The sequence below is a fragment of the Charadrius vociferus genome, unplaced genomic scaffold (assembly GCF_000708025.1).
Source record: "Charadrius vociferus isolate BGI_N301 unplaced genomic scaffold, ASM70802v2 scaffold123, whole genome shotgun sequence".
Taxonomy (NCBI): Eukaryota; Metazoa; Chordata; class Aves; order Charadriiformes; family Charadriidae; genus Charadrius; species Charadrius vociferus.
Genome location: NW_009647425.1, coordinates 579,257 through 594,159, shown reverse-complemented (window position 1 = coordinate 594,159; position 14,903 = coordinate 579,257). Strand labels below are relative to the sequence as shown.

The following is a 14,903-nucleotide window of genomic DNA, read 5'->3' as shown; positions in this document are numbered from 1 at the left end:
CTGCCTGGGGAAAAGGACCTGGGGGTGTTGGTCAACAGCCGGCTGAATATGATCCAGCAGTGTGCCCAGGTGGCCAAGAAGGCCAAGAGCATCCTGGCTTGTGTCAGAAATAGTGTGGCCAGAAGGACTAGGGAAGTGGTCGGGTCCCCGTCCTCAGCACTGGTGAGGCCCCACCTCGAGTACTGTGTTCAGTTTGGGGCCCCTCACTACAAGAAAGACATTGAGGTGCTGGAACGTGTCCAGAGAAGGGCTGATGAAGCTGGTGAGGGGTCTGGAGCACAAGTCTTATGAGGAGTGGCTGAGGGAACTAGGGTTGTTTAGTCTGTTTAGTCTGGAGAAAAGGAGGCTGAAAGGAGTCCTTGTTGCACTCTACAACTACCTGAAAGGAGGTTGGACACAGGTGGGGGTCAACCTCTTCTCGCTAGTAACAAGCAATATGACAAGAGGAAATGGCCTCAGGTTGTACCAAGGGAGGTTTAGATTGGACATTAGGAAAGATTTCTTCATCAAAAGGGCTATCAAACACTGGAACAGGCTGCCCCGGGAAGTGGTGGAATCGCTGTCCCTGGAGGTATTTAAAAGATGGGTAGACGTGATGCCACATGGTTTAGTGGTGGTTTTGGCAGTTGGTCGCTGGACTCAATAATCTTAAAGGTCCCTTCCAACCTACGTGATTCTATGATTAGAAAATCATACAGAGGTTGAACAAATGTTGTACTATGATCAAGTTTGTCAGTAAACATCTTGTGCTTTCCTTGTAGCTGTCTCGCAAAGATGAAGGAGTTTATAAGGCGACACTATCAGACGACAGAGGTCATGATGTATCTACTCTTGAATTGTCAGGAAAAGGTAACATTAAGCTTAATATATTGAAATAACGATCTCCAAGAGCTGTCAAAGATCTATCCCTGCAAATGGCAAGTTAGCAAACTTTTTTGTGGTTCTTTGTATTTCCATTCTCTTCTTATGTTATAGTGGCCTGAACTGCAGATCACCAGTTTAGGAGGGGTGACATTGGGCATTGTAATGTTTAATCTCTAGCACCCTGACAGGAAAGAAATGAAGTAACTTTCTGATCAGGCTGACACCCCCTTTTATGTGAGATCTTTGTAGAGAGCTTTCTCTCTCAAACTTGTTAAGCTTTAATGACTACAAAAGTCTCTGAAACACCAAGACATTCAAAGTACTGAATATGTTGATGTGGGACTCTCAGTGGGGAAGGAGAGTTATTTTGATTGTAAAATAGTAAAACTGTTTTGTGGGTTAGCCCCACTAGGCAGCTCAGCCCCACACAGACGCTCACTCCCTCCCCTTCAGTGGGATGGGGGAGAGAATTGGAAGGGGGAAAGAGAGAAAACTCGTGAGTTGAAATAAAGACAGTTCAATAGGTAAAGTAAAAGCTGTGCATGCTTGCAGGCAAAGCAAAATAAGGGATTCATTCACTGCCTCCCATCGGCAGGCAGATGTTCAGCCATCTCCAGGAAAGCAGGACTCCATCATGTGTAATTGTAGTCATTTGTCTCAAATAATGAATATTTTCTGCTGGGTCCTAATAGAGGGAGAAAGACATACTCAAAAATTAATTAAGTTCACCAAGCATCTTAAAATTTATTTTAAGAAGGTTGGAGAAATACCTAAAGTAAGAGGAAAAGATGAATATTAGACTGAGTTCTTAAGCTGTGGTTTATCTCAAAAGGCTGTATCATCACTTGATAGTCTCTCAGACATTTTTTCTCTGCATAAACTCTGTCCACCCTTCTTTCAGTAAAACATCTCATTTAGATAGTATAGGCAATATAACCCCACTTCCTCAGACGTCTGTAATGTAATGTATATATAGTATGTAACTCATGTCCTCTTGTCAACATGCCAGTAGAAGCATACCAGAGTTTGCAGGGGGTTATGGAATATAATCATGATTTACTTTAGCAAAGACAAAAAATGTGCAGATACAGATTGATACAGACCAAATATACAAGTAGTATTTTCTGACCTTCATGCATTTCACTGTCTTCCCTATTCATAAAAATTCTTCAGCCTTCAATATGCATTCTTCAGACTATGGTGCCTCTTTCTTTCTCTCTTTCCATCTTACAGTGACATTGAAGAGGTTTCTTCTGCTATGAAAGAGTTCCCCACTTTTCTGTCCTTGTCCCCAGGGTTCTCTCCTCCTGCAAACGCATCAGCTTTGTGATATTTCAAAAGCTTGATATGATACCTGGTTTCTTTCACTTGCTGTTGAAGGAGTTTACATTTGTCAAATGCCATCCTACAGGGAGCAGGCGGAAGCTATTTTCACCTAGAATGTGTTAATTTCTCTTTCCCCTGCACTCTCCTTTGAATGTGAACTATCCAGTTTTAATGACCTTTTATTGTTTCTGGCCTGAGGGATACTAAGACAAAGATTTGACAGCAGACAGCTGACTCCACACATAGGAGAGATACTCAGTGACACCACACAGAATTCATATGCTGTACTCAGACAGTCTCCAATTTTTCCCATAGAGCTGTTGGAATTTTAATGGTTTGCCTAAGGATGTGAAGGTTTCCCATGTTGCTTTAATTAAACCAAACATAACAAAGCTGTATTCTGATTGAATTTTGATGGTACATCTTCTTTTTTTTTTTTTTTTTCTTTTCAGTGTATGATGATATAATTCTGGCATTGAGCGGAGTCAGTGGTAAGTAAATGCTGTCTTGGATTTTCATGTAGGTTTTTTATGTTTAAGTCATCTGAGCCTGAGGCAGACAATTTTTATTGTAAGTTGGAAATCTCTGAGAGTCACGATGCTTATATTATTACAGACATGTTATTAAGTTTCTGAATAGGCAGTTGACCTCACTAATTGACAATATTAAAAGGCAACAGAGTATTATTCCACCGGTCTTGTTTGGTTTAGATACTGTGCCAATATCATAGCAATAATTTTCTTGCTACTTCCCATTAGTAAGTGAACGTTGATACAGAGAGAATGAAATTCTGATCCTGCTCCCAGTCAGAAGCTGGGAGCCATCCCACTGAAAGAACAGGGATGCACAAGAACAAAATTTTGGTGCAGGTGCAATCATAGAATGGTTTAGGTTGGAAAGGACCTTAAAGATCATCGAGTTCCAACCTCCCTGCCATGGGCAGGGACCCCTCCCACTAGACCAGGTTGCCCAAGGCCACGTCCAGCCTGGCCTTGAACACCCCCAGTGATGGGGCCTCAACAACCTCTCTGGGCAACCTGTTCCAGTGCCTTACAACCCTCAAAGTGAAAAACTTCTTCTTAATGTTTAATCTAAACCTGCCCTCTTCCAGTTTATATCCATTCCTCTTCGTCCTGTCACTACATGCCCTAGTAAAAAGTCCTTCCCCAGCTCTCCTGTAGGCCCCCTTTAGGTACTGGAAGGCTGCAATAAGATCTCCCCGGAGCCTTCTCTTCTCCAGGCTGAACAGCCCCAACTGTCTCAGCCTCTCCTCATAGGAGAGGTGCTTCAGCCCTCGGATCATCCTCGTGGCTCTCCTCTGGACACTCTTCAGCAGGTCCATGTCCTTCTTATGTTGAGGACTCCAGAACTGGGTGCAGTACTCCAGGTGGGGTGTCATGAGAGTGGAGTAGAGGGGCAGAATCACCTCCCTTGTCCTGGTGGCTACACTTCTGATGCAGCCCAGGATCTGGTTGGCCTTCTGGGCTGCGATTGCACATTGCTGACTCATGCTGAGCTTCCGGTCAATCAGCACACCCAGGTCCTTCTCCTCAGGGCTGCTCTCCAGCCATACCCCATCGAGCCTGTATTTGTGCTTGGGATTGCCCCGACCCAGATGTAGGACCTTGCACTTGGAGAATCATGACACTACTGTTTCATGGCAATTACGTGACTACCTTATTATTTCACAATGGATCTTGCTAGTCATAATGCTTGTATATGACAATAAAACTGTAAACTCATGCCAGACTTTCATCTGATATAAATCAGCAGATCTCCTTTGAGAGACATGAACCATTGTCTCTTTGTGGTAGTTGAGAATCATGGCCCAGATCTTGAATTTTTTTTTGTTCTGACAGTACAAGTAGTCCATTTGACTGTTTCCTGTTCACTCCACTATCATGTCTGATCTGCATATATTCTATTTTACTTAGGTAAGACAGCCTCTCCATTGAAGGTCCTTTGCACTGAGGAAGGAATAAGGCTCCAGTGTTTCTTGAAGTACTACAATGAAGAAATGAAAGTCAACTGGTCTCACAGGTAGATGAGAATATTTTTTCAATTTTATTTGAGAAAAAATACCATCTTTATGATTTACTATTTACTATTCTATGGCATTCATTTAGTAACTAGACCACATTAATGAATTTCTCTTTCCAGCACTTCATACTCTCTTTTCACATAGGTAGTACATACAATTAAAGAAATGTTAACAGATTTGTCCAATACCTATCAGGAGGGCTCTAACAGTCAGGAAAAAAAAGAATCTACAATATTCCAGCCTCTTATTCAACACAAGACTGTTTGTCTTCCACTGTATTACCTGATTGGTTCAAAGACAGCAAAATATCCAAACATGGTTTTCTATTTAGGTGTGCTCTTTTCTTTAAATGGATGAGATTCTCCTCCAGTACTAGGTGAACACCAAGGACCTGCTTTTAATAAAAGCCTGTGTTAAGGAAGGATTTTTTTTTTTTTTCAAACTGATAAGTAACTTACTTAAGTAACCCAAAATATTTTAATTCTGTTCCTCTGCTTTGAAAAGATACTCAATGGGGCACAGAATACTTTGAGAATAGCCTTCAGAGCTGAGAATATGACCAGCTATGAGCTTTGAAGTTCCAAATAGTTTTCCACCCTCATGTTACATTAATCTTTGACTTTGGACATACTCTATTCATCTGTATATTTATAGTTATGTGAGTGTTCAAATGCTTTGCTATGTCAGGCCCTCATTTGTTTGAAACTTCAGGTAAGTTTTGGAAGGATTTTAAAACTCTTCAACTGGTTTCAACATTGACATTCCTTGATGGCCTACAAAGATGACACACAGTGAACTGGTCTGACTTGGACCAGTTCAGTATGTTCAATATGTTGTCCTAGTTTTGCAATGCTGTCCAGCCCTTGATTTCTATGAAGACAGGAACACAAGAAAAGTGTCAGTGATCATCAGGTTCAGGGAGCTCGAGAACACTTCTGCAAGTGTGTGCAGCTGTACTCATAACTCAAGCTTTCTATTCAGTAAGTTCTGCTCCTTCTTTCAGCAAATATAATACTAACATGATGGAAAGGGAAAGAAAAATATTATTTGCCTCTACCTTTTACTGTATCTGCCAGAGTTTTAAAACTGACTTGAACCATTCCACCATCCAGTTCATAGAAACATAAAACTCGAGAATGCTACATGGCTAATACAGAAATATCAGCGTGCATACCTATATTTGCATACATACACCCTCCCCCCCAATATTTCAGATTTTATAATGTCTTACGCATTGATTATCTTGAAGATAAGATTTTGAAAAAATAAAATTTCAATTCTTCTATGAATGATTGTAAGCCAGAACTGTTAAAGCTAAAACAAAGACTAAAACAAAGAAACAAACAAACAAACTAACCTCCCCCAGTCTCTCCAAACCTCCCTGCTCTTTTAAATGGGGTTCTAGCAATTTTTTTCTTGGAAAAAATGAAAGGCTAGTCAATCCATGTATTTTTACTCGTCTGCACATCATGAAACATACCATGTAAATTTCAAGCTAGCTTTGAATTATCCACTATACTGCCTAGCAGGGAACATAATACAAGCCCTAAAGCCAGCATGCATCATCCACTCATGGCACAGTGGGGAATATTATATGTAGTATTTTCTCATATATTGTAGTTCCTATTCAGGTATCTAATGTGGTACACTGAACTCAATGTAGTCATCTTACAGAAAGGGAAATAGTAAAAATTCCTTTTCCCCATCAAAGTAACTCTAGCTATGAAGTCAGATCAGTGCTGTCTAGGCAAATAAAATAACTGATCAAAGAGAAGCTGATGCTGACATCGTCTATTAAAAATTCCAGCTAAAGTTGCTCAGGGGGGAAGGATGGAAAGAAATACTTCCTTAGTTAATGAGTGAAAGAGGAAACTTCTCTTCAAACCATTGAAAGCAGACTGGTTTGCATGCTGTCATTAAATAGCTTCTTCTATTTCCGCTCTTCATGACAGATTACAGACCAGAAGAACCCCTGATTTGAATCAGTAGGGCATTTCTTATATTCTTAGCTTCGGAAGTGATGATAAATCAATATAATGCCACTGTTTTTTTAAGACCTCTTTATTAATTATCTGCAGTTACAAAATTTGCTTCTTGTCTTGTTCTTAAAAATAAAACAAAGGTACAAAGGTATATTGTGATTTGTGCAAGAATAATAAATTATATGCAAATCTTATTGTTTTCTTAATTGATTTTTCAAGTTAACGAAAGGTAAAGATTTTTTCCTCATCAGAAAAGGTTATTTGCCTCAGTTTACTATTCTGATGTATTTTATGTTAATGTGTATGAAGTGTACAGAACTCTAAATTCACACACCATTTTTGCACACAGACATGTATGTGCATACAGATATAAACACATATGATTGTGTATGTGGAGAGAAGGAGAATGAGAAGAAGGTGAACAAATTAATCTTTGGAATGAAAGCTCAAGCTGGTAGTTCCAAAATGTTTCATACCCTCACTAGGAAGAAAAGAATCTTCTGGGAAATTGCTCCCGTTAGTTGCAATTTATCTGTAGTTTAGGAATAGTATTTTATCTTTTGTAACTTTTTATAGATGATCTCCTATGGAGAACATACATGAAAAAAATGTTCAAACTAATTTCTATTCTTTTTTTTTTTTTCCAGGGAATCTAAGATTTCTTCTGGTGAAAAGATGAAGATTGGAGGTGGAGAGGATGTTGCCTGGCTGCAGATAAGCGAACCCACTGAAAAGGATAAGGGGAACTACACCTTTGAAATCTTTGGTGACAAGGAATCCTACAAACGCACACTTGATCTGTCTGGGCAAGGTATATTTATAAGACTGTACTTATATGGGAACTTTTCATGGATTAAACAGAAATTACTGGCAATAATCAGAGGAATGACAGTAAAAACAGAAAGCCTTCAGTCAAAACCAGATGTAGTTTAGTTGCATAATTGTTATGATCTTTTTAGTCTTATATGTGTTTTCACTACCAGTGGCATTGGGTTTCAGGGGTTTGGTTTCCCATTTGTGTAACTTTGTGTTGGATTTAAAAGAGCTTTAACATGGGTATGTGCTTAGGTGTTTATACTGAACCCCAAGTGCAAGTTATGTTCATGGGCAATAACTCTCGATTGTTTTGTTGCAGCCTTTGATGATGCATATGCAGAATTCCAGCGACTCAAGTAAGTGCAACCTCTGTTGCATTTTAATGCTGTGACAACAGTGTCTTTACAGAAAAAATATTTTATTAATTTCATTAATAACATTACATATTTCTCTTCCTCTCTTCCTCAACAATTTTAGGGCTGCTGCGTTTGCTGAGAAGAGTAAGTTTATTTTACATTTTATCAAAGGTGTTCTACAATGTAGTCGAGTGTTCTCTTTAAGGCATCCATCATGACATGCTGCCATAGCTTTCAGAGTTCTGTGGCTGCAGAAGTTCCCTGTTAGCACATACTAGTGCAATAATAACAGTAATTTGTGGATTTATTTGTTTTTAATTCCAATGGAAATCCACTAAAGTTTTACACATTTTGCAAGCCTCCACTATATCTTCTTGTGTTTGCAGAGGTTTTGTGAGGTGTGAGCTTCTGGGTGTCATACAAGGAGGTGTTGACTCTGAAAGTTGCTGATGATACTGAATATTGGGTTCTACCTATCAAGTAAAAAATTACTTGCTAATGCCTATTGAGCAGTGTTTGCTGAGACACAGACAGTGGGGAAGCTTGTTACTGTTAGGGGCTGTAGGAATTCTGGTACTTTGATATCAATTGCCCTGGTAACGACAGGATGGTTCCGCCCACAAAGAGAGTGGCAGAACAAATTTTCCTTAGATCTTAGATACCACCAAGATGCTAAGAGCACCCTCCTTGTTTGCTCTGTGCCCAAAGCACAAACTGTCAAGCTCAGCAGTAGCTTCAAGGTTGTTACATGTATCCATTTAGAATACTATAGCACGATCTCTGCCAAAAAATCTGAGGGGACCATAAAATACATTAGAAAGATATAACACAAAATATCACAAAAATTGTATTATTTTATGTTTAATTAACCAGGGACTCCACTTTTTTAAAGATAAGTCCAAACAAAAGCTGTGACTAATATGGCACCAAGCTATAAAATCATTAAGAAATGAGTAATTTTGAGGTCTGGACTTCACATGTTTCATGTATTTTTCTTTAACTCCTAGATCGTGGTAAAGTCATTGGTGGTTTGCCTGACGTTGTCACTATAATGGATGGGAAGGTAAGGCCAGATTCTGTCAGTCATGTTGACTGGTGAGAGGTTTGCTTTGATGGCAAAAGGGGAGGGAATGCAGATGATTTCATAGAGGCTGAAAGCAGAAGTAGGATAATTTAAACCATGTAATGGCAGTCATTTAATTGAGACACACGGAAATTCTAGGTGAGCACAGGTACTGTAAGCTGACTATACAGTCAGAGGAGGCACAGAGGAGCCTGATTCAGATCTTAGCCAAGCAAGGTCAGCCTCAATAGGAGCCGGTCTTGCGCTGATTATGTAGAGGCTCTGAGTTAACTGCATAGTCAAATCTGGGCTGGCTTTCAGCTCTTTGTACTGAGCAGAGCAGTTTAATGGGAGAGTCCACTCCTGCCCTGTAGAAGAAAATGAAGAGGCAGGAGGAAGCAGCCACTCACTGAGAACCAGTAAAACATAAACAAAAATTAGGTTGCATTCCCCAGCATGCCAGGCGTAGACTGTTGTGGCTGGTAAAAGAGGGTAAAGAACCTACCTGGGACAAGGGGCTAAACTGTCCCCTCTTCCTATACATTGACAGATAGCCCCATTACAATATAAAATTATGGGAGATTGAAAGCCAGTGAATAAACATATTTTTTTGATGTCAACAATGACCAAACACCTAGATGCAAAGACAAATTTGGTAAATCTTCTCAAAGGGCCTTCTTAGGTCAGCTTGACTGGTGGAGATCAAATTTCATGGTGCTGACTGACTGGTGCCCCTCACTGGGATTTTATTTGTAGTGGAGGGGGATCTCATGCAACCTCAGGCCAAAGTCTCTGTATACTAAGACAGAAGGAGAAGACTATTAGTCTGAGCTGCTATTAGTCTTTACAGGTGCAAGGCAGTACTGGAACTTGGTTTCTTCATCCTGAGGGTGAGTTCCAGACTCCAGACACCCAAGCCTTCAGTCCAGGAAAGACAAACTCTTTTCATCCTTCCCACACAGACAGCTAGTTCTTGTCTTTTTGTCCTGAAGGAAATCTTGCTTTCCTGGGTGCCCTGTCCTTCCCTATGGGGAGAAACTAGGTCTTCAATCTGGGAAGAAAAATTACTGAAAGAGAACAGAGTAAAAAGAAAAAAGAATTTGCAATATTGGGCATGGTGCAGAGAAGGTACTTGGAAATGATTATCCAGCACTTCTCACAGAACAAGAACTAGGGAATGCCTAATTACATGGTCATTAGAGGCTTTAAAAAATCAAAAGGAAATATTTTTTTCAAGTGGTTCATAATTAATTTGTGCCTTAGTACCTTGGGTGAAAATAGATTTGGGTCCAAAAAAGAAAATAGGCAATATCATGAGAGGAAGTCCAGCAGGGGCCATTAAATACAATGTTCTTGATACAACTTGTGCCTATAACCAGTTTAAAAGCCACCAAATTGCGGAAAGCAGGAAGCTATACTTGAGAATAGGATCACACTATTCATACTCTGTATTTTTGTATACTTTCTTAAGCAGTTGCTTTTGACCTCTAAAAGAGCTAGATGGACTTTTATTCTGACTGACTATAGCAGATCTGTTCATGAGGCAACGTGACTCTTACCATCTGCTGGCTATCAAGAGCATGTTGATCAGGCTGTTTACATCTCTTGTATGAAGTGCATCTTCAGAGACTACAGCTGTGTTACTTTGTGTAGAAACTGTCTTTCTTATCACCCAAGTAAGAGGTTGCACACAACTCTTCCAACTTTCTGTGTACTTGGCCATTTTCTGGATAACCAGGAGCTGTCTCCTTAGAAAGAAGAGAGAACACGTGGTTCTTGAAGTGGGTGCTGAAAGCTGCTCAAGTCTGGACCAGAAAGAAATGATTTTCCTCCTGGTGCCTTCCTTCTTTTGTCTGTAATGGGTGTTCCATAAGATGCCTTCTTTTTGTGGTAGACAGAGGCACCTCTCCGCAAGAAATCTAGTCTTTTAGGAGGTTAGGTGTAAGCCATTCTACGACCAACATCTTAACAGTCTAACTGTAAGGAAATGGGTCAGTGAAGGAAGGCTCAGTAAGGAAACGGCATCCCTGACTGCACAGACTAGCTGCAGTTTCCTCATACAATCATGCCCTAAAAACTACAACCTTAAATGAACGAAGTGCTACACAGTGCATTTCCAGAAGTAAAAGGCTTCAAAAGAGATTTAATAATGTGAGAATTAAATAACTGAATGTGTGAAGAGAAAATCTCTGATTCTTGAAATCAGGCAAAACAAAATGGATCACAAAGAAGTGAAATTTTGAAATCACCTCTAAATTAAATACGAACAGGTACCATGAAAGAGTTGTGTAAGTACAAGTGTGAGAAGTAACTATACAAAAAAAAAACAAACCCAAAAGAGCAGAGGGTTTTCCCTCATGCAGTGGAATGATATAGCTACAGAAATGTATGGACACAAGACAAAGCTATACTAGTTCTTCTTAACAGAGTATAAATGAAAGCTATACTAGTTCTTCTTAACAGAGTATAAATGATTTTAGGTCACATCTGTAATTTAATAAATAAGAACAGGCCCAAATGATCTAAAATGACTGTAGAAAATATCTGTTCTCTGGTAAGTTTTTAATATTAACTTACTAAGACTTGATTAATTGTTATGAATTAATTATTTATTGCTCTTAAATGAGGTCACTTTTGAGGGCAATAGGCATGAAGTGTTGCCTGAGTTGCAGAAAGGACAGTAAGTTTTAAATTCACGCTATTAAAGATTAGTTCGGTTTACTGAAGTTTTATTTTTGTGTTTGCATCATTACTCCTTTAAATGTTTTACAGTAAGGCTAGTTCCTAAAGGCTATTATTTAACTTTACATCTGACATGATATCCCTTCTTTAAGAGCACTTACACACTTAGGTTGTCACTAGGTTATACCCAGAACATGTAAATCTTCCTTCAACATTCCCCTCTGACTTTGGAGGCATTTAGTATGCAAGACTGCTTTTATTTGTATTTTATTTTATCTGGGTCAGGATTTGGTGAAACCTGAAGGGGAATATGGAGAGGAGGGAATATAAGCAAGCATTCTGGTAGAAACCATCAGTTTGGGGTTGTTCATTGTTTGTTTGGTTTTTTTTATTTTTTTTTTTTCTGCCTAACACAATGTTGCATATGTGAAATTCTTAAGATGACTTTTAATTACCTAGGGCAGAATTTTGGGCAGAGTGACTTTCAAGCAAAGATGGACAAAGTAGGCACTAACCAATGCAACTTCTCAAATAATTCTTTCATTTATTCTGTCATCACTGTACCTGAACACATAAAGTTTACATACATATATATACAGTGGTCAAAATGGGGTTCCGCAGTAACTATGTAAAAATTTGGAAGATCGACCATGAAAATTTTATGGGCTTCTTCAATCTCAGCTCAGCTCTTGGAAAATCCCTGAACTGCCAGGACAGCCTACTAGGTCATTTCAGCTATTCCATGAATACAGTATACATGCATGTAACAATTTTACAATATTTATGTATGATCTATTCTTTGTGAAATATTTCCATTTTACTAGTCAGCAGCACCTGGAATCAATGTCCAATGATTCATGTTATGTACTCTATTTTTAAGTCATTTTTTTTTTTTTTTTTTTATCATCTCAAGCAATAACCTCAGGAGGCCTTGGTCAGAAAAGATTTACTCAGTTCTCCTCCCTGCTGTGTACAGGGGAACTTCAAGGATGTTTTTAAACTTATCATTGCCTGAACCTCATGTCAGACTAATGGATTGTCAGGAGTCTCCTGCAGGCAGGACTGCAATGACAGTCAACTCACCATCTTCAGACACTGTTACCCTGAGGCTATTACTGCATCACAGTCACTGGTGAGATGGTGGAAAGAATGAATCAAAGAAAAAAAAATATGTTAGGAACTCTACTTCTCAGTCCTCAAGAACATGATACCTGTCTTACTTTAATTAACTAGGAATAAGGAGTGCCTGAAAGCAATACTGAGAATATTCTGGTTAAACGAATCTGACTGATCCTCAAAATTGCCTCTTTTTTCCTTCCTCAGACACTGAATTTGACCTGTACTGTATTTGGAAATCCTGACCCTGAAGTGGTTTGGTTCAAGAATGACAAGACCCTTGAACGTGATGAGCACTATGCATTTTCGCTGGAACAAGGGAAATATGCCAGTTTAACAATCAAGGGAGTGACCTCAGAAGACTCAGGCAAATATAGCATCCATGTCAAGAACAAATACGGTGGGGAAACAGTGGATGTCACTGTAAGTGTGTACAGACATGGTGAAAAAATGCCTGAAATTAAGCCTGGGCAGCTTGCTAAACCCAGGCCGATACCACCATCAGAAGAAGTCCTCAAACCTGAGGACAAGGCAAAATCCAATAAGTAAAGCTTGACATGATATTTGACAAACAAAATAGAATTCAGGAGCTGTAGTTGAGGTATTCTCACACATGATTAATTGGTGATGTCTAAGGGGAAACTGAACTTTTAGGAGTTTGCTTTAGGGAGATAGCTGTGCAATAGTGCTGTACACATCTGCCACAATCTCATTTTGAATACATGTAATAGGGTAGGACTTGCAAATAGCAGAAAGCCAAATGCTTGCTAGGGGTTCCCATATGCAATGGCAAGTTGCCCAAACCAACAGTAATCCTCCATTTCTATGCTCCCCAACCTGCTTGCAAAAAAACCAACCAAACCAACAACCCTCTGAGAACAAATGTCTCATCAGTAAAGGTAGTGAACTGCAGTTAGATACATGTTCAGAGATAGCTCCTGCTTTGTTCCACACACAGTCCCTTTGATTTGAAGCCTCTGATCCTGTAAGTCTAGTGAATAGTCTCTAGTAGTGATACTATTGTTTTACAGTGTGACTTTAGTAGACTTTTACAAATGTTTACTGTTTACTCATTGAAGCATGGGTCACATGGTTGTATTTTGTTTTTCTTGCTTTGTGCTAATAAAACTTCAAAAGTCACTTTTGGTACTCACTGCTCCAAATGACACCTAACTAGTTCTGTTTACTCTTTTTCATTGTTTAATTATTGCTTATTGCACAATTTCATAGCTGGTAGCACGCAGACAATCGACTTTCAATAAAGAATGCAAATTATGGTTAATCACAGTCACTGGGTGGCACTTGTGACATTAATTTTACTCTTTACAATACAGGTCAAGATGTACGCTTAAACTGGTACCAAAAGACATGTATACAGTTCAGTCACTTAAGATAATTATGTCTTTGATTCTCCTCCATCCAAAATGAACAACAGAACTCTTCCATGGGTGAAGCGATGTTCTGTTAGGCAAAGATTTCAATATATGCTTATCATGAAATATTCAAATAGAAAGGGCTTCTGTGAGATTACTCACATATCTGTCATACAATACATGACTGAGTGTTTGCAGCACTGGCTTTTTTGGATCAGGTTCCCTGTTTAATAAAACCCCATTTGTCTACCTAGATGAACCTTTGCAATTTGCTAGGCATCTTCCAGCAAAGACTTCTTCTATTGGTAAATAACACTGGTGATAAAAACATCCCGGATGCAGCCCACCGCTCTTGTGACTTCTCCCAGTCTGTAGGATAAATGCAGGGAAAAGGGAACACTGTGGGAGACAGGAGCTTGGGTGAGGGGTGGCCTGGAGAAATGGCACTCTGCAAACTCTTCGCTGGAGAAACCAGATTGAACTGTTTGGCACAAGTATCAGGACTGTAACTTGTGTTTGGTGTCATGGCCAGTGCTGAGTCTTTGACAGCCTCTGAGTTCACGTATGGCGAATACAGAAATAATTGTTCTGGCTTTGCTCCACCCCAGCAGACAAACTGAAAAACCAGGAAAGTGAACAATTTCAAATCTTGGCTTTTTTCCTTTTTTTTTTTTTTTTTTTCTTATCTAAGTGACATAGACCTTTCATTGTTTTGTATGGCAAACAAATACTTCACTTGATTCAAAAAATGTTTTATTTTTGAGACAGATGAAAAGCAAAGGAAATGAGAAGTCAATTTACAAGCTGTCAGATACAGTAGGTTGGAGCAGTCATCTAGGAGACAGGAGAGCAACATTCTGCTTCCCCCCCTCTCCATCCATGGGGATTCTAACCTGTATGTCAGACCACAGAGGGCAGTGCACTAATCCCCAGTCTTCCCTGTGTTTGGAAGTGCTGCTCCTCTTTATCCTTTTTTGCTTTGTCTGACTAGGCAGACACTGAAAAAGAGACTAGACCTAGGCAGTCTACCTCTCACAGGGGCATGTTAAATTCTAGATTTGAGAGGTTTTCTCCCTTTCTTATGCTTTATCTTGGTTTTCGGTACGGAGGAGAGATTGCGGTGTGGTACTGTAGGCTATTTAAGAACCTGCTGATTTGAACAGATAACGATGAGGATGAGGATAGATTCATTGTAGTTTCAAATTCCTCAGGTAAGAAAGACTGCAAGCCTCCTTTGCAACTCGTTGATATCTCTGAATAGTCATGATAAAACCCAAAAGAACC

At 39.4% G+C, this 14,903-nt stretch overlaps 1 protein-coding gene across 1 annotated transcript in view; it reads left to right on the top strand.

Moving 5' to 3' along the window:
* Positions 1-13,536, top strand: part of MYOM2 (myomesin 2) — an 80,459-nt gene extending 66,923 nt beyond the window's left edge. Inside the window, exons 30-37 of the mRNA XM_009880526.1 lie at positions 762-849; positions 2,643-2,681; positions 4,125-4,230; positions 6,861-7,024; positions 7,349-7,385; positions 7,507-7,529; positions 8,393-8,448; positions 12,454-13,536. Of these exons, the coding sequence (XP_009878828.1) occupies positions 762-849; positions 2,643-2,681; positions 4,125-4,230; positions 6,861-7,024; positions 7,349-7,385; positions 7,507-7,529; positions 8,393-8,448; positions 12,454-12,795 (855 nt within the window). The 3' untranslated portion in view covers positions 12,796-13,536. The remainder of the gene's footprint in view (positions 1-761; positions 850-2,642; positions 2,682-4,124; positions 4,231-6,860; positions 7,025-7,348; positions 7,386-7,506; positions 7,530-8,392; positions 8,449-12,453) is intronic.
* The last annotated feature ends 1,367 nt before the right edge of the window (positions 13,537-14,903 follow it).